The 18,313-nt window shown below is 40.4% G+C and overlaps 1 protein-coding gene across 50 annotated transcripts in view; it reads right to left on the reverse strand.

The window, feature by feature from the left end:
- Positions 1 to 18,313, reverse strand: part of trol (terribly reduced optic lobes) — a 960,590-nt gene that overhangs the window by 431,438 nt on the left and 510,839 nt on the right. For all 50 annotated transcript variants that reach the window (XM_070082142.1, XM_070082177.1, XM_070082160.1 and 47 more), the window contains 2 exons: positions 14,238 to 14,348; positions 919 to 1,026 (listed from right to left, as the gene is read on the reverse strand). In XM_070082142.1, the coding sequence (XP_069938243.1) occupies positions 919 to 1,026; positions 14,238 to 14,348 (219 nt within the window). The remainder of the gene's footprint in view (positions 1 to 918; positions 1,027 to 14,237; positions 14,349 to 18,313) is intronic.

Consider the following 18,313-nt stretch of genomic DNA (forward strand, 5'->3'; position numbering starts at 1 on the left):
CATGATGGTAGGATTGCTGGTGTCTTTTGTCTGTCTCATAAACATGCAAGATTTCAGGTATGTCTTGCTACTTCTACTTGCATTTAGGTCACACTACACATACATGTACAAGCATATATATACACACACACACCCCTCTGGGTTTTCTTCTATTTTCTTTCTAGTTCTTGTTCTTGTTTATTTCCTCTTACCTCCATGGGGAAGTGGAACAGAATTCTTCCTCCGTAAGCCATGCGTGTTGTAAGAGGCGACTAAAATGCCGGGAGCAAGGGGCTAGTAACCCCTTCTCCTGTATATATTACTAAATTTAAAAAGAGAAACTTTAGTTTTTTCTTTTGGGCCACCCCGCCTCGGTGGGATACGGCTGGTATGTTGAAAGAAAGAAGAAGAAGAATTACTAAAAGTATGCATGCACATACATACAGAAAAATTAAATAATTATATTGCAATTATATACAAAATAAAATATATTTATTAACCCTTAAACTGTTGGTGGTCATGCATTGTTAATTACTCTCTCTCTCTGTGGGGAAATTTAAAAAAATTAATTTGTAAACAGAGCATATTTGCAGAAACAGAGGTACACCTAGTACAGGTGTTTCCTGCCAACAATATCCATTGGAATTCACTAGGAGTAAAGGTCATTTTTTGATACACTAATGTATACATGTGCTAAACAATGTTATCCATGATGTACTGCATGGACCCATATGGGTCTACATTTCTTCCTAGATCTGAGGTGCCAGTAGGCAACTCAGTCAGTTGAACTGAAGTTTAAAGCTGCGGTATGCAGCACATTTGAGCGCACAAAAATTACTTGTAATTATATATGTCGTACATAGTTTAGTCTCCTGTGTAAAGTTACCTCTCACACAGTTTAAGAGTTAATTATAGAAGCAATTATACAACCATACTTACTGCAATTTTGTTCATCAGAATTATCATCACATTCTGCATAACCATTACAACGCTGACTACTTGGAATACAAGCACCATTACCACACTGGAATTCATCCTGTCTACAATCTGAGGACAAGGGAAAATAATTTATTACACTAAAATGGAATTATGTAAGTACATTATACCCTCTTATACAAAGACACTACATAAAGTAGTATTGTCTAGACATGATTGAAAAAATGCATCACTTATTTTGTCATTCTCTGTAATTATAGAACCATCAATTTTTGCACAAAATCTTGGTAGTCTGATCTGTGTATTTTTTCCATTTATACCAAAGTTAGGCTAAAGAGAGTGTTTGAAGAGGCATAGCTCCTTCTCTCATCCATGCTGTGTACAGTTGCTCTCTGGAAGAATTGTGTACCTTACTCAGTGTGTATTTATCAAATGATTTGGGATTTTTTTCATCATCCCATTGTCTCTGGATATAAATATAGCACCCAGAAGAATACTAGTAATGCTGCAGGTGCCAAAAAGAAAATTCATCACACATCTCTGATGGTACTGAACAAAGCATTAATTCTAAATACATGTCATGCAGATAGCCAGCACTTTTGGTCACAAAAAAATCATCATTTGTACAATTAGAGACAATGAGAAGAAAATAAGAGCTTGTGCAATAAGGTCAGTATTTGAGGGAACAACAGACCAGAGATACATTATAGAATACTTGAGTACACAACTTGAACCATCAAGAGCTAATAACTTTGCATCCACATCAACACAGGAACTACAGTCATCCACAGACCAGAAGGGCCACATCAACCCTCTTGTAATCCTACTTTTTCACATATTCTTCACTTCACAAGAAGCTATTTCCCACAAGATGCCAATTTTCAGGAATGAATTCCCTACATATGAGAGTATTTACAGTACATATTAAAAATAGAGGTAAGACAGAACGTAGGACTGCGGATGAGCAAGGAGGTGTCAGAGTGGGTAGGGGATGTGTAGATCAAGTGTTTACATAGAGGCATATATATGAACATTATTTAGATAAAGGTAGGGAAGTTTTTATTGCATTTATGGATTTAGAAAATGCATATGATAGAGTGGACAGGGGAGCAATGTGGCAGATGTTGCAAGTATATATGGAATAGGTGGTAAGTTACTAAATGCTGTAAACAGTTTTTATGAGGATAGTGAGGCTCAGGTTAGGGTGTGTAGGAGAGAGGGAGACTACTTCCCAGTAAAAGTAGGTCTTAGACAGGGATGTGTAATGTCACCATGGTTGTTTAATATATTTATAGATGGGGTTGTAAAAGAAGTAAATGCTAGGCTGTTTGGGAGAGGGGTGGGATTAAATTATGGGGAATCAAATACAAAATGGGAATTGACACAGTTGCTTTTTGCTGATGATACTGTGCTCATGGGAGATTCTAAAGAAAAATTGCAAAGGTTAGTAGATAAGTTTGAGAGTGTGTGTAAAGGTAGAGAGTTGAAAGTGAACATAGAAAAGAGTAAGGTGATGAGGGTATCAAATGATTTAGATAAAGAAAAATTGGATATCAAATTGGGGAGGAGGAGTATGGAAGAAGTGAATGTTTTCAGATACGTGAGAGTTGACGTGTCGGCGGATGGATTTATGAAGGATGAGGTTAATCAGAGAATTGATGAGGGAAAAAAGGTTAGTGAAGCATTGAGGTATATTTGTAGACAAAAAACATTATCTATGGAGGCAAAGAAGGGAATATATGAAAGTATAGTAGTACCAACACTCTTATATGGGTGTGAAGCTTGGGTTGTGAATGCAGCAGTGAGGAGGAGGTTGGAGGCAGTGGAGATGACCTGTCTAAGGGCAATGTGCGGTGTAAATATTATGCAGAAAATTTGGAGTGTGGAAATTAGGAGAAGGTGTGGAGTTAATAAAAGTATTAGTCAGAGGGCTGAAGAGGGGTTGTTGAGGTGGTTTGGTCATTTAGAGAGAATGGATCAAAGTAGAATGACATGGAGAGTGTATAAATCTGTAGGGGATGGAAGGCGGGGTAGGGGTCGTCCTCAAAAAGGATGGAGGGAGGGAATAAGGGAGGTTTTGTGGGCAAGGGACCTGGACTTCCAGCAAGCCTGCGTGAGCGTGTTAGACAGGAGTGAATGGAGACGAATGGTATTTGGGACCTGACGATCTGTTGGAGTGTGAGCAAGGTAATATTTAGTGAAGGGATTCAGGGAAACCGGTTATTTTTATATAGCCGGACTTGAGTCCTGGAAATGGGAAGTACAATTCCTGCACTCCAAAGGAGGGGTTCGGAATATTGGCAGTTAGGAAGGATATGTTGTGTATCTTTATAGGTATATGCTTCTAAGCTGTTGTGTTCTGAGCACCTCTGCAAAAACAGTGATTATGTGTGAGTGAATTGAAAGTGTTGAATGATGATAAAAGTATTTTCTTTATGGGGATTTTCTTTCTTTTTTTGGGTCACCCTGCCTCGGTGGGAGACGGCAGACTTGTTAAAAAAAATATATATATATTAAAAGAAGAAGAAAATTGTCAAAGTGGGATGTCTGAATGTGCGTGGATGTTCTGTGAATGATAAGAAAGAGATGATTGTGGATGCTATGAATGAGAAGAAGCTGGATGTCGTGGCTTTAAGCGAAACAAAGCTGAAGGGGGTGGGAGAGTTTCAGTGAAGACAAGTAAATGAGATTAGGTTTCAAACAGAGTTAGAGATAAAGGAGTAGTAGCAATGTTGAAGGATAAGCTATGGCAGGAAAAGAGGGACTATAAATGTATTAATTCAAGGATTATGTGGAGTAAAATAAAGGTTGGATGTGAAAAGTGGGTTATAATAAGCATATATGCACGTGGAAAAGAGAGAAGCGAGGAGGAGAGAGAAAGAAGTTTTGGGAAATGTTGAGCGAGTGTGTGGGGACTTTTGAACCAAGTGTGAGAGAATTTGTGGTTGGAGATTTCAATGCTAAAGTGGGTAAAAATATTGTGAAGGGAGTAGCAGGTAAATTTGGGGTGCCAGGGGTAAATGAAAATAAGGAGCCCTTAATTGAGCTAGGTGTAGAAAGAGGTTTGGTAATAAGAAATACATATTTTATGAAAAAGAGGATAAATAAATATATAAGGTATGATATAGCACGTAATGAAAGTAGATAAATTAGACACATGTACAACTCTTAGTGAACAGTATTTAGATAAAAGTAAGGAAGTTTTCATTGCATTTATGGATTTAGAAAAGGCATATGATAGAGTGGATAGAGGAGCCATGTGGCAGATGTTGCAAGTATGTGGAACAGGCAGTAAATTACTAAATGTTGTAAAGAGTTTTTATGAGGATAGTGAGGCTAGGTTTGGGTGTGTAGAAGAGAGGGAGACTACTTCCCGGTAAAGGTGGGTCTCAGACAGGGATGTGTAATGTCACCATGGTTGTTTAATATATTTATAGATAGGGTTGTAAAAGAAGTAAATGCTTGGATGTTGGGGAGAGGGGTGGGATTAAATTATGGGGAGTCAAATACAAAACGAGAATTGACACAGTTACTTTTTGCTGAAGATACTGTGCTTATGGGAGAGTCTAAAGAAAAGTTTCAAAGGTCAGTGGATGAGTTTGGGAAAGTGTGTAATGGTAGAAAATTGAAAGATAACATAGAAAAGAATAAGGTGATGAGGGTATCAAATGATTTAGATAAAGAAAAATTGGATATCAAATTGGAGAGGAGGGGTTTAGAAGAAGTGAGTGTTTTTAGATATCTGGGAGTTGACGTGTCAGCGGATGGATGGATGAAGGATGAGGTTAACCACAGAACTGATTAAGGAAAAAAGGTGAGCGGTGCATTGAGGTACTGTATATGTGGAGACAAAACAAACATTATCTATGGAGGTAAAGAAGAGAATGTATGAAAGTACAGAGGTACTAACACTCTTATATGGATGTGAAGCTTGGGTTGCAAATGCAGCAGCGAAGAGGCGGTTGGAGGCAGTGCAGATGTCCTGTCTAAGGGCAATGTGTGGTGTAAATATTATGTAGAGAATTCAGAATGTGGAAATTAGGAGAAGGTGTGTAGTAATAAAAGTATTAGTCAGAGGGCTGATGAGGGGTTGTTGAGGCAGTTTGGTCATTTAGAGAGAATGGATCAAAGCAGAATGACATGGAGAGCATATAAATCTGTAGGGAAAGGAAGGCGGGGTAGGAGTCATTCTCAAAAAGGTTAGAGGGGGGGGTAAAGGAGGTTTAGTGGGTGAAGGGCTTGGACTTCCAGCAAACATGTGTGAGCGTGTTAGATAGGAGTGAATGGAGACGAATGGTATTTGGGACCTGACGAGATGTTGGAGTGTGAGCAGGGTAATATTTAGTGAAGGGATTCAGGGAAACCGGTTATTTTTATATAGCCCAACTTGAGTACAGGTCCTCCATCACAAATCCGGCATCATTGGTACCTGTTGTGTGCTGGATTACTGAGTTTACCGGATTACAGAGTGGTTAGGCTAGAATACACTTAATATAATTAACCAACTTCACTTACACAAAGTTCATTGAACATCAGCAAAAATTGAACATTTCCGCTACTTTGAGCTCAATTTCAAGGTACTTTTCATCATGAAAGCAATCAAAATCCTGTCTATTTCTGTAATATATCTTCCATTCTATCAAATGAGTCTAAAAGAAATGAGAATACAACCATAAAAACCATACGAAAATATACTGCAAAGAGGCGGCTAATGGCTGAGAAGTGAACTCCCTTATTTATTGTCCGGCTTTTTTATTTTTGGTGTACATTAAGAAGCGTCTTTCCATCATACACTGCCTAAGTTTCAATGAGATAGCCCAACAAACAAACGAGAAAAAAAAATATTTACCAAAAATCATACATGTGAAGCCCAAGCCAGGTACTGGAAATAAGTCACTTTGTCTGACTTTTTTGGGTTATCCTAGGTTCTGTATACATATGATGCTATGTATGATAATCTTATGTAACTGTATTTGTGTATACCTGAATAAACTTATTTACTTCTAGTCTGTCAACTGAGTAGTACAAGACACTGCCCATTCACTTATTTCAACTACCCAATAAAGTGGTCAGAAATTGACAATTTGGCCGATTTCACACAAATTTCAACAGATGCCAATTTCAAAATAGGGTCCAGAATAAACAATGCAGACATTCCTGGCACTAAAATAACATTTTCTCTGTTCATTAGTCATGGCTACAGGCCCCTCTTATATTACTCTTGCTTACCATTTGGAATTTTTATTCACAAAAAAATAGAAGATTTACTGTTATGCAGACTACTGCATTATTGTAATAATTGTATAAATAATGTCAACCCATTCTTGACTCCGTATTGGAATTTGGACTGGCAGGCGGACAGGTATTGGACGGTGACGTCATTTGTTTACTCTTGAACATCGCTAAAGAATAGAACATTTTCGCTACTGTGAGCGCAATTTCAAGGTACTTTTCATCATGAAAGCAATCAAAATCATATCTATTTCTGTAATATATCTTTCAATCTATCAAATGAGACCGAAAAAATAACCATAAAAACCATACAAAAATATACCGCTAAGCAGCCGCTAATGGCTGAGAAGTGAACTCTGCTATTTATGGTCTGATTCCTTTCATTTTTGGTGTATGTTAAGAAATATCTTTCCATCATACATTGCCCAAGTTTCAATAAGATAACCCAACAAACAACTGAGAAAATAATAATAATACAATAATAATAATAATTTTTTTTATTATCACACCGGCCGATTCCCACCAAGGCAGGGTGGCCCGAAAAAGAAAAACTTTCACCATCATTCACTCCATCACTGTCTTGCCAGAAGGGTGCTTTACACTACAGTTTTTAAACTGCAACATGAACACCCCTCCTTCAGAGTGCAGGCACTGTACTTCCCATCTCCAGGACTCAAGTCCGGCCTGCCGGTTTCCCTGAATCCCTTCATAAATGTTACTTTGCTCACACTCCAACAGCACGTCAAGTATTAAAAACCATTTGTCTCCATTCACTCCTATCAAACACGCTCACGCATGCCTGCTGGAAGTCCAAGCCCCTCGCACACAAAACCTCCTTTACCCCCTCCCTCCAACCCTTCCTAGGCCGACCCCTACCCCGCCTTCCTTCCACTACAGACTGATACACTCTTGAAGTCATTCTGTTTCGCTCCATTCTCTCTACATGTCCGAACCACCTCAACAACCCTTCCTCAGCCCTCTGGACAACAGTTTTGGTAATCCCGCACCTCCTCCTAACTTCCAAACTACGAATTCTCTGCATTATATTCACACCACACATTGCCCTCAGACATGACATCTCCACTGCCTCCAGCCTTCTCCTCGCTGCAACATTCATCACCCACGCTTCACACCCATATAAGAGCGTTGGTAAAACTATACTCTCATACATTCCCCTCTTTGCCTCCAAGGACAAAGTTCTTTGTCTCCACAGACTCCTAAGTGCACCACTCACTCTTTTTCCCTCATCAATTCTATGATTCACCTCATCTTTCATAGACCCATCCGCTAACACGTCCACTCCCAAATATCTGAATACGTTCACCTCCTCCATACTCTCTCCCTCCAATCTGATATTCAATCTTTCATCACCTAATCTTTTTGTTATCCTCATAACCTTACTCTTTCCTGTATTCACCTTTAATTTTCTTCTTTTGCACACCCTACCAAATTCAATAATAATAATAATAATAGTAATAATAATAATATCTTTATTTACTACACGTACATGTACAAGGTAATCAGACCTAGCTGACATCAGTGACATACTACTATATAGAAAGCTGCTTGTTATGCAGAGTATTTCAAGAAAAATAGGTCAATGTCCCAGGATAACACCCACACTAGTCGACTAACACCCAGGTACCCATTTACTGATGGGTAAATATAGACAACAGGTGTAAAGAAACACGCCTAATGTTTCTACCCTGGCTGGGAATCGAATATTTACCAAAAATCATATATGGCTAGCCCAAGCCAGGTACTAGAAATAAGCCACATTGACTTTTTTGGGTTATCCTAGGTTCTCTACACATATGCTGCTATGTGTGATAATCTGTATAGAGAAAATAACGTTTTTGTTTCAGGTTTATGGTGCAGTACGAGTGTATGTCACAATTAACCCTGTGCTATACTCCGTTTTCTCTAATATAAGCCACCAAGACAGGGATAGAAGAATGGTATTTGTATACCATATCCTCTTCATAACTCTGTCGAACTGCTCGGTATTATGCCAAATATTATTTATTCTGGAGTATTTAACATGTTTTATGTTATTTATATTGTTTATTATGTCATATTAGATCAGTTGTGATAGGCAAATAAGCTGTGCTGTTGATATTAGCGTAATAATAAAGCATATTCTCCTGCATCATGAGACTGAGCTCATGGCAACCGACAGTGGCTTCAAAGCCAGACCTTATCTTTAACCCGTAAACGGTCCAAACGTATATATACATTTTTTCAACATTTGAAAGTATGTAAAAAAAGTAGATCTTTTTTTTTTTACATTTGAAAATGTGTAAAAAAACTTTGATCTACTTTTTTTTGTTATATTTGAAAATATGTAAAAAAAACGTAGATCTACTTTCGGAGCACTACACACGTGAACGAAGATCTGCCTGGACCGTTTACGGGTTAATGGATAATGTACTGTGTAGGTGCTTTATATAATGAGAAACATTTCTTTTATTCATTGGAACCATGGCTAGGGCTAAAAGCAAGCAGGTTATAACAATAAATGGAGAAAAAGAAATTGGAATGACTTCTGCAGCAAGTAGTGCCACCAAACAGTACCAGCAGGTTGGTGTGGCGACCCTGGAAATTTGAAATTATGCTAGCCAAAATTAGTGCCGAATAACTGAAGGAACCAAATAACTGATTGCCGGATTTGTGATGGCGGACCTGTACTGGAAATGGGAAGTATAATGCCTGCACTTTAAAGGAGGGGTTTGGGATATTGGCAGTTTGGAGAGATATGTTATATATCTTTACATGTATATGCTTCTAAACTGTTGTATCTGGGCACCTCTGCAAAAACAGTGATTATGTATGAGTGAGGTGAAAATGTTGAATGATGAGGAAATTATTTTCTTTTTGGGGATTTTCTTTCATTTTGGGTCACCCTGCCTCAGCGGGAGATGACCAGTGTCTCCTGCTGAGGTAGGGGGCATTACCAGAAGATCGATTAATATCTGAAAATAAATTAGCAGAAATCATCAAACTACTGGATGAGTTACGGATATTGCAATTTTTGAAGATATCAGTACTAAGGCATAGTAATACAGTGGAACTTCTACTTATGAGTTTAATCCGTTCCATGACCTTGCTCGCAACTGGATTTGCTCGTTTGCAGAGTCAATTTTCCTCATTTAAATTAATTGAAATGGAATTAATTCGTTCCACTGGAATTCCAGGCATGAGAAAATACTTTAATAATTTCCCTAATATCAACTCTATAGCATATTTATCTATCACAACTCATGTAATATGACATAATAAACAATATTAATAACATAGAAACATGATATATACACTAGAATGAATAAAATACATGTCATTAGGTATGTGGCTAGTGGTAGTGACAGCAGCCATTGTTGCTGGGGCTTATAGGGCTACCACAGCAGCCATTCCTGCTCCTGACTACATGTGTAGAGAACCTAGAATAACCCAAAAAAGTCAGACAGAGTGACTTACAAGTGCTACACTCTTAATGCTTCCCTTAATTGCTACACCCTTAATGCCACACTTTGCCACTGCTGCTTCATGTTGTCTGCCACTGCTACCTCATGATGTCTGCCACTGCTGCTTCATGTTGTCTGCCACTGCTACCTCATGATGTCTGCCACTGCTGCTTCATGTTGTCTGCCACTGCTGCTTCATGTTGTCTGTCACTGCTGCTTCATGTTGTCTGTCACTGCTGCTTCATGTTGTCTGCCACTGCTGCTTCATGTTGTCTGCCACTGCTACCTCATGATGTCTGCCACTGCTGCTTCATGTTGTCTGCCACTGCTACTTCATGATGTCTGCCACTGCTGCTTCATGATGTCTGCCACTGCTGCTTCATGTTGTCTGCCACTGCTGCTTCATGATGTCTGCCACTGCTGCTTCATGTTGTCTGTCACTGCTGCTTCATGATGTCTGCCACTGCTGCTTCATGTTGTCTGTCACTGCTGCTTCATGTTGTCTGTCACTGCTGCTTCATGTTGTCTGCCACTGCTGCTTCATGTGTCTGTCACTGCTGCTTCATGTGTCTGTCACTGCTGCTTCATGTGTCTGTCACTGCTGCTTCATGTTGTCTGTCACTGCTGCTTCATGTTGTCTGCCACTGCTGCTTCATGTGTCTGTCACTGCTGCTTCATGTGTCTGTCACTGCTGCTTCATGTTGTCTGCCACTGCTACTTCATGATCTCTACAACTGATGTTGCCAAAGAATCGAACATTTCTGCTATTTTCAGCTCAATTTCAAGGTACTTTTCATCGTGAAACTTTTCATCCATTCTATCACATGAGACCAAATAAAATGAGAATACAACATAAAAACCATATGAAAATATACCGCTAAAGGGAGACTAATGGCTGAGAAGTGAACTCTGTTATTTATGGTCCAATTTCTTTCATTTTTGGTGTACGTTAAGAAGCAACTTTTCATCACACGTTGCCCGCTCGCATCTGGAAATTTGCTCGCGTCTGGAAGCAAATAATCGACCGAGCAGCTGCTTGTATCTGGAAAAATTCGCACGTGGATGCACTCGTAAGTAGAGGTTCCACTGTACGTAGGAGAGTACCAAATGGAAATTAACGTAAGCATAGAATAAAAGTTTTAACTCTGGGAGAAAGAAAAATGACAAAATCACTTAATCTATCATCATATGAGATAACTGAGTTAGATCAGAATGAGTGCTTTTTTATGGTTTGATGTGCTCCTGGAGTGTGAGCAAGATAACATTTATGAAGGAATTAAGGGTAAATGGTTAGCTAGACAGTGGCTGCACTGTAAGGCTAGACAGTGACTGCACTGCAAGGCTAGACAGTGACTGCACTGTGAGGCTAAACAGTGACTGCACTGTGAGGCTAGATAGTGACTGCACTGTGAGGTTAGATAGTGCCTACACTGTGAGGCTAGACAGTGGCTGCACTGTGAGGCTAGACAGTGACTGCACTGTGAGGCTAAACAGTGACTGCACTGTGAGGCTAGATAGTGACTGCACTGTGAGGCTAGATAGTGACTGCACTGTGAGGCTAGATAGTGACTGCACTGGGGGGCTAGACAGTGACTGCACTGTGAGGCTAGATAGTGACTGCACTGTGAGGCTAGATAGTGACTGCACTGTGAGGCTACACAGTGACTGCACTGTGAGGCTAGATAGTGACTGCACTGTGAGGCTAGATAGTGACTGCACTGTGAGGCTAAACAGTGACTGCACTGTGAGGCTAGATAGTGACTGCACTGTGAGGCTAGATAGTGACTGCACTGTGAGGCTAGATAGTGACTGCACTGTGAGGCTAGATAGTGACTGCACTGCAAGGCTAGACAGTGACTGCACTGTGAGGCTAAACAGTGACTGCACTGTGAGGCTAGATAGTGACTGTACTGTGAGGCTAGATAGTGACTGCACTGCTAGACAGTGACTGCAGAGGCTAGACAGTGACTGCTGTGACTAGATAGTGACTGGGAGGCTAGACAGTGACTGCACTGTGAGGCTAGACAGTGACTGCACTGTGAGGCTGCACTGTGAGGCTAGAGAGTGACTGCACTGTGAGGCTAGATAGTGACTGCACTGTGAGGTTAGATAGTGCCTACACTGTGAGTGACTGCACTGTGAGGCTAGACAGTGACTGCACTGTGAGGCTAGATAGTGACTGCACTGTGAGGCTAGACAGTGACTGCACTGGGGGGCTAGACAGTGACTGCACTGTGAGGCTAGACAGTGACTGCACTGTGAGGCTAGATAGTGACTGCACTGTGAGGCTAGACAGTGACTGCACTGTGAGGCTAGATAGTGACTGCACTGGGGGCTAGACAGTGATTGCACTGTGAGGCTAGACAGTGACTGCACTGTGAGGCTAGACAGTGACTGCACTGTGAGGCTAGATAGTGACTGCACTGTGAGGTTAGATAGTGCCTACACTGTGAGGCTAGACAGTGGCTGCACTGTGAGGCTAGATAGTGACTGCACTGTGAGGCTAGATAGTGACTGCACTGTGAGGCTAGATAGTGACTGCACTGTGAGGCTCGACAGTGACTGCACTGTGAGGCTAGATAGTGACTGCACTGTGAAGCTAGATAGTGACTGCACTGTGAGGCTAGACAATGACTGCACTGTGAGGCTAGACAGTGACTGCACTGTGAGGCTAGATAGTGACTGCACTGTGAGGTTAGATAGTGCCTACACTGTAAGGCTAGACAGTGACTGCACTGTGAGGCTAGATAGTGACTGCACTGTGAGGCTAGATAGTGACTGCACTGTGAGGCTAGATAGTGACTGCACTGTGAGGCTAGACAGTGACTGCACTGTGAGGCTAGATAGTGACTGCACTGTGAAGCTAGATAGTGACTGCACTGTGAGGCTAGACAGTGACTGTACTGTGAGGCTAGACAGTGACTGCACTGTGAGGCTAGACAGTGGCTACACTGTGAGGCTAGACAGTGACTGCACTGTGAGGCTAGACAGTGACTGCACTGTGAGGCTAGACAGTGACTGCACTGTGAGGCTAGACAGTGACTGCACTGTGAGGCTAGACAGTGACTGCACTGTGAGGCTAGACAGTGACTGCACTGTGAGACTAGACAGTGACTGCACTGTGAGGCTAGACAGTGACTGCACTGTGAGACTAGACAGTGACTGCACTGTGAGGCTAGACAGTGACTGCACTGTGAGGCTAGATAGTGACTGCACTGTGAGGCTAGACAGTGACTGCACTGTGAGGCTAGACAGTGGCTGCACTGTGAGGCTAGACAGTGGCTGCACTGTGAGGCTAGACAGTGGCTGCACTGTGAGGCTAGACAGTGGCTGCATTGTGAGGCTAGACAGTGGCTGCACTGTGAGGCTAGACAGTGGCTGCACTGTGAGGCTAGACAGTAGCTGCACTGTGAGGCTAATCCAGGGCTACTCAACTATGAGCAAAGGTCTACTTGGACAATTACCATTGTATGGAAAGGTCCGGATACATGTTTTACATGCAGTCATGAGAAGCAATAAATCCGAGTAGAGGGCAGTGTACTCATCGTTTTCTATGAACCTCATTTTCAGTCCACGTCTTATAAAATTTACGAAATATGAAAATAAATAGTAGGAAAAACTAATTTTTACATTATATCAAACAAGTTTTGGACTTTCTTTGCTCAAATTGGTTAAAATGGAGTTTTCAAACTGAAAAATTAATATATATTGATTAACAGAATTAACACTACAACAGGATTTGAAGTTTTATTTAAAAAAAATTTCAATTTTTAACATGTAAAGATCAACAAGACTGGTGTAATCTGTGCATGACTGTAGGTAAGTTGTGTTTGTATTGTGTGTGTGTGCCTGTATACTACTATTCTGTTATGCTAGTTTAGTGAGAAAAATGACACTTCTTGCTTTGTGTTAATTCCTGAAATCTTAGTAGTAATGGAGTAATAGCTAGTCAAAGACAGTGTTTGAGGTGTTCACTGGTCATACAGGAATGGAACTTGTTCTTCACAAAGTTCAAAGTTGAAAACGCAGACTCGCAGCAGTAGGTGGACCCAAACATTGTGAGAAATGCACAACCTTTACCAAAATTCAAAGTTGCATCAGGGTTGCCAGACTTCCCAGCCCACATGCAGCCAAATTCTTTTTCCAAAATGCCAAAAAAGTCAACTTCATTGCACAAGTGATAATTAAAAATATGAATTACAATTGAATGGAAGAAAATATCACTATTTAGCTATGATAGAATACTGTATTCCATTCAGATAAAATAATGTATCAAGCCCATTCTTGTGTACCACCTGATCCTGAACGTGGTAACAGCTGTTATTTAACTAAGCTTTCTCCTGAAGCTCATGGTCCAACCAGAACACTCAGAAGGTCCGGATTCGGATCACGGGCTGCCAACTGAGCAGCCTTGGGCTAGACAGTTCCTGCACTGTGAGGGAAGGGTGTGCTGGGGTGTCACAGATCATAAGGTCATTTGAACAGTGATATCTGTTAACTTTTGGAAACACAGCTTTCAAATAACAATGACTGTTTCCTTTATTTTTGGGTTGCCCTACCAGTGTGATAAAAAATTAATATATGAATCACTTAAATTTTAATTATTCTACTGCACAGAAAATATCTTACCACAAAGAAGGCGTTCATCAGAGCCATCTCTACAGTCATATTTTCCATCACATCTTTGGGATTCTGGGATGCACAAGCCATTACCACATCGGAACTCGTTGGCTCTACAACCTAAATGGGCAAAAAGGGAAAATATTTACATTACCATACTTCATAATCAAACTGATTACACAAAAATGCTAATTTATTTATTTTTTTGGAGGGGACAAAACAGTGAATCTTTTATATTACATTTGCGTGGTGCATTCTAAAACTAGACTTGTTTTGGACACTGAGATCTAAGAAAGGTATCCCAATATCTTATAAACCCAGCTCCCCTGACTTCAATATACACCAAAAGAACAGTACAGTAAACTAGATAAAACGGACCTCTATAAAGCAGATAGCATCTAAAATTGACAACAAATTTGGCTGGACAAAGACTCAACATGTACATTTAATGGGGAGCCCAAATTTGCCATGTTGTACAGCTATCCAGTCCAGTTGTACCATCAATAAAATGGACCAACTCTGCTTACTTACAAGTTTGTCCAGTTTGGGCTTCATCCTGGACACATCCAGTTTCATTATTCCTGAGCAGTGGAGCCAGTAACTCAACCAGGGTCTGTTATTCTCTGTGCATAAACTCACATACCATCACTTTGTTTCAAATTTTCTATGGATTTACAACATTTTTAATCATTTTATTAAAGTGCTCTGTACAGAGTTATTAACAATGACTTCTAAAGAAAACGATGGTGCCAATGATGATTTAGACACCTCCGTGAATGCTATGGCTCGATTAACAGTTGAACTGTCCAAACGTAAATCTACGTTCACTTGCGTAGCGCTCCAGATATTTTGAATTTTTTTTTTTTTTTCAATGAAGAGTGCATTTTTCTTCATGTTATAAGATAAAAAAAAATTTTAGGGTCAGTACTTACCAAGATATAAGCCCGTGATATTGAGGCTGGATGCTCACCTGACAGCAACATCGACCCCTACCACTTGCAGAAGTGTTGCTGATATACCCTTTTTTTCTCGGTTTTATTTTAATTTATATATTTTTAATGTTCTTCTTATTTTTTATTATTTATTTATTATCACACTGGCCGATTCCCACCAAGGCAGGGTGGCCCGAAAAAGAAAAACTTTCACCATCATTCACTCCATCACTGTCTTGCCAGAAGGGTGCTTTACACTACAGTTTTTAAACTGCAACATTAACACCCCTCCTTCAGAGTGCAGGCACTGTACTTCCCATCTCCAGGACTCAAGTCCGGCCTGCCGGTTTCCCTGAACCCCTTCATAAATGTTACTTTGCTCACACTCCAACAGCACGTCAAGTATTAAAAACCATTTGTCTCCATTCACTCCTATCAAACACGCTCACGCATGCCTACTGGAAGTCCAAGCCCCTCGCACACAAAACCTCCTTCACCCCCTCCCTCCAACCTTTCCTAGGCCGACCCCTACCCCGCCTTCCTTCCACTACAGACTGATACACTCTTGAAGTCACTCTGTTTCGCTCCATTCTCTCTACATGTCCGAACCACCTCAACAACCCTTCCTCAGCCCTCTGGACAACAGTTTTGGTAATCTCGCACCTCCTCCTAACTTCCAAACTACGAATTCTCTGCATTATATTCACACCACACATTGCCCTCAGACATGACATCTCCACTGCCTCCAGCCTTCTCCTCGCTGCAACATTCATCACCCATGCTTCACACCCATATAAGAGCGTTGGTAAAACTATACTCTCATACATTCCCCTCTTTGCCTCCAAGGACAAAGTTCTTTGTCTCCACAGACTCCTAAGTGCACCACTCACCATTTTCCCCTCATCAATTCTATGATTCACCTCATCTTTCATAGACCCATCCGCTGACACGTCCACTCCCAAATATCTGAATACATTTACCTCCTCCATACTCTCTCCCTCCAATCTGATATCCAATCTTTCATCACCTAATCTTTTTGTTATCCTCATAACCTTACTCTTTCCTGTATTCACTTTTAATTTTCTTCTTTTGCACACCCTACCAAATTCATCAACCAATCTCTGCAACTTCTCTTCAGAATCTCCCAAGAGCACAGTGTCATCAGCAAAGAGCAACTGTGACAACTCCCACTTTATGTGTAATTCTTTATCTTTTAACTCCACGCCTCTTGCCAAGACCCTCGCATTTACTTCTCTTACAACCCCATCTATAAATATATTAAACAACCATGGTGACATCACACATCCTTGTCTAAGGCCTACTTTTACTGGGAAATAATTTCCCTCTTTCCTACATACTCTAACTTGAGCCTCACTATCCTCGTAAAAACTCTTCACTGCTTTCAGTATAAAGGCAAAGGGGACAAAAGAGAGTGCAAAAATTATAGGGGGATAAGTCTGTTGAGTGGTAGGTAGTAGGTTGGTAGACAGCGACCGCCCAGGGAGGTACTACCGTCCTGCCAAGTGAGTGTAAAACGAAAGCCTGTAATTGTTTTACATGATGGTAGGATTGCTGGTGTCTTTTGTCTGTCTCATAAATATGCAAGATTACAGGTAAGTCTTGCTACTTCTACTTACACTTAGGTCACACTACACATACATGTACAAGCATATATATACACACCCCTCTGGGTTTTCTTCTATTTTCTTTCTAATTCTTGTTCTTGTTTATTTCCTCTTATCTCCATGGGGAAGTGGAACAGAATTCTTCCTCTGTAAGCCATGTGTGTCGTAAGAGGCGACTAAAATGCCGGGAGCAAGGGGCTAGTAACCCCTTCTCCTGTATATATTACTAAATTTTAAAGGAGAAACTTCAGTTTTTTCTTTTGGGCCACCCCACCTCAGTGGGATACGGCTGGTACGTTGAAAGAAAAGAAGAAGAAGTCTGTTGAGTATACCTGGTAAAGTGTATGGTAGAGTTATTATTGAAAGAATTAAAAGTAAGACGGAGAATAGGATAGCAGATGAACAAGGAGGCTTTAAGAAAGGTAAGGGGGTGTGTGGACCAGGTGTTTACAGTGAAACATATAAGTGAACAGTATTTAGATAAGGCTAAAGAGGTCTTTGTGGCATTTATGGATTTGGAAAAGGCATATGACAGGGTGGATAGGGGGGCAATGTGGCAGATGTTGCAGGTGTATGGTGTAGGAGGTAGGTTACTGAAAGCAGTGAAGCAGTGAAAGCAGTTCTTCTTATTCTTTTTAGCAATTATTACAGGAAAAGGGGTTACTAGCCTATTGTTCCCGGCATTTTAGTTGACTTTTACAACATGCATGGCTTACGGAGGAAAGATTCTTATTCCACTTCCCCATGGATATAAAAGGAAAAGTAATAAGAACAAGAACTATTAAAATAAAATCAAAGAAAACTCAGACAAGTGTGTATAAATAAACGTGTACATGTATGTGAAGTGTGACCCAAGTGTAAGTGGAAGTAGCAAGACGTACCTGTAATCTTGCATATTTATGAGACAGACAAAAGACACCAGCAATCCTACCATCATCTAAAACAAATACAGGCTTTCGTTTTACACTCACTTGGTAGGATGGTAGTACCTCCCTGGGTGGTTGCTGTCTACCAACCTACTACAGTTTGGAGGGATATGCTGTCTATCTTTATATGTATATGCTTCTAAACTGTTGTATTCTGAGCACCTCTGCAAAAACAGTGATTATGTGTGAGTGAGTTGAAAGTGATGAATGATGATGAAAGTATTTTCTTTTTGGGGATTTTCTTTCTTTTTTGGGTCACCCTGCCTTGGTGGGAGACGGCCGACTTGTTGAAAAAAAAAAAATTATGTTCTGATAATTACAATTTATAATAGTTCTTGTGATTTCATAGCCAATCTTTGTTCTGACACTAATATTAGGTACTGAAATAGTACTCAAATAGTCACAATCACACTGACAGGTGTACATTTTCACCTGTCTAGGTCATTTACTATTGTCGATAAATATATACAAAGTATTTATAGGTCTCAGCAATGTTTTAGACATGCTGGAGTATATATGAAACTTCTCGAAGCATTATCTTTATGACAAGTGTTGGTAAACTGCTGACAGGGTAAGCGGTGGAGTGACACAATGATAGTGCA

The sequence above is a fragment of the Cherax quadricarinatus genome, chromosome 7 (genome assembly GCF_038502225.1).
Source record: "Cherax quadricarinatus isolate ZL_2023a chromosome 7, ASM3850222v1, whole genome shotgun sequence".
Lineage (NCBI taxonomy): Eukaryota > Metazoa > Arthropoda > Malacostraca > Decapoda > Parastacidae > Cherax > Cherax quadricarinatus.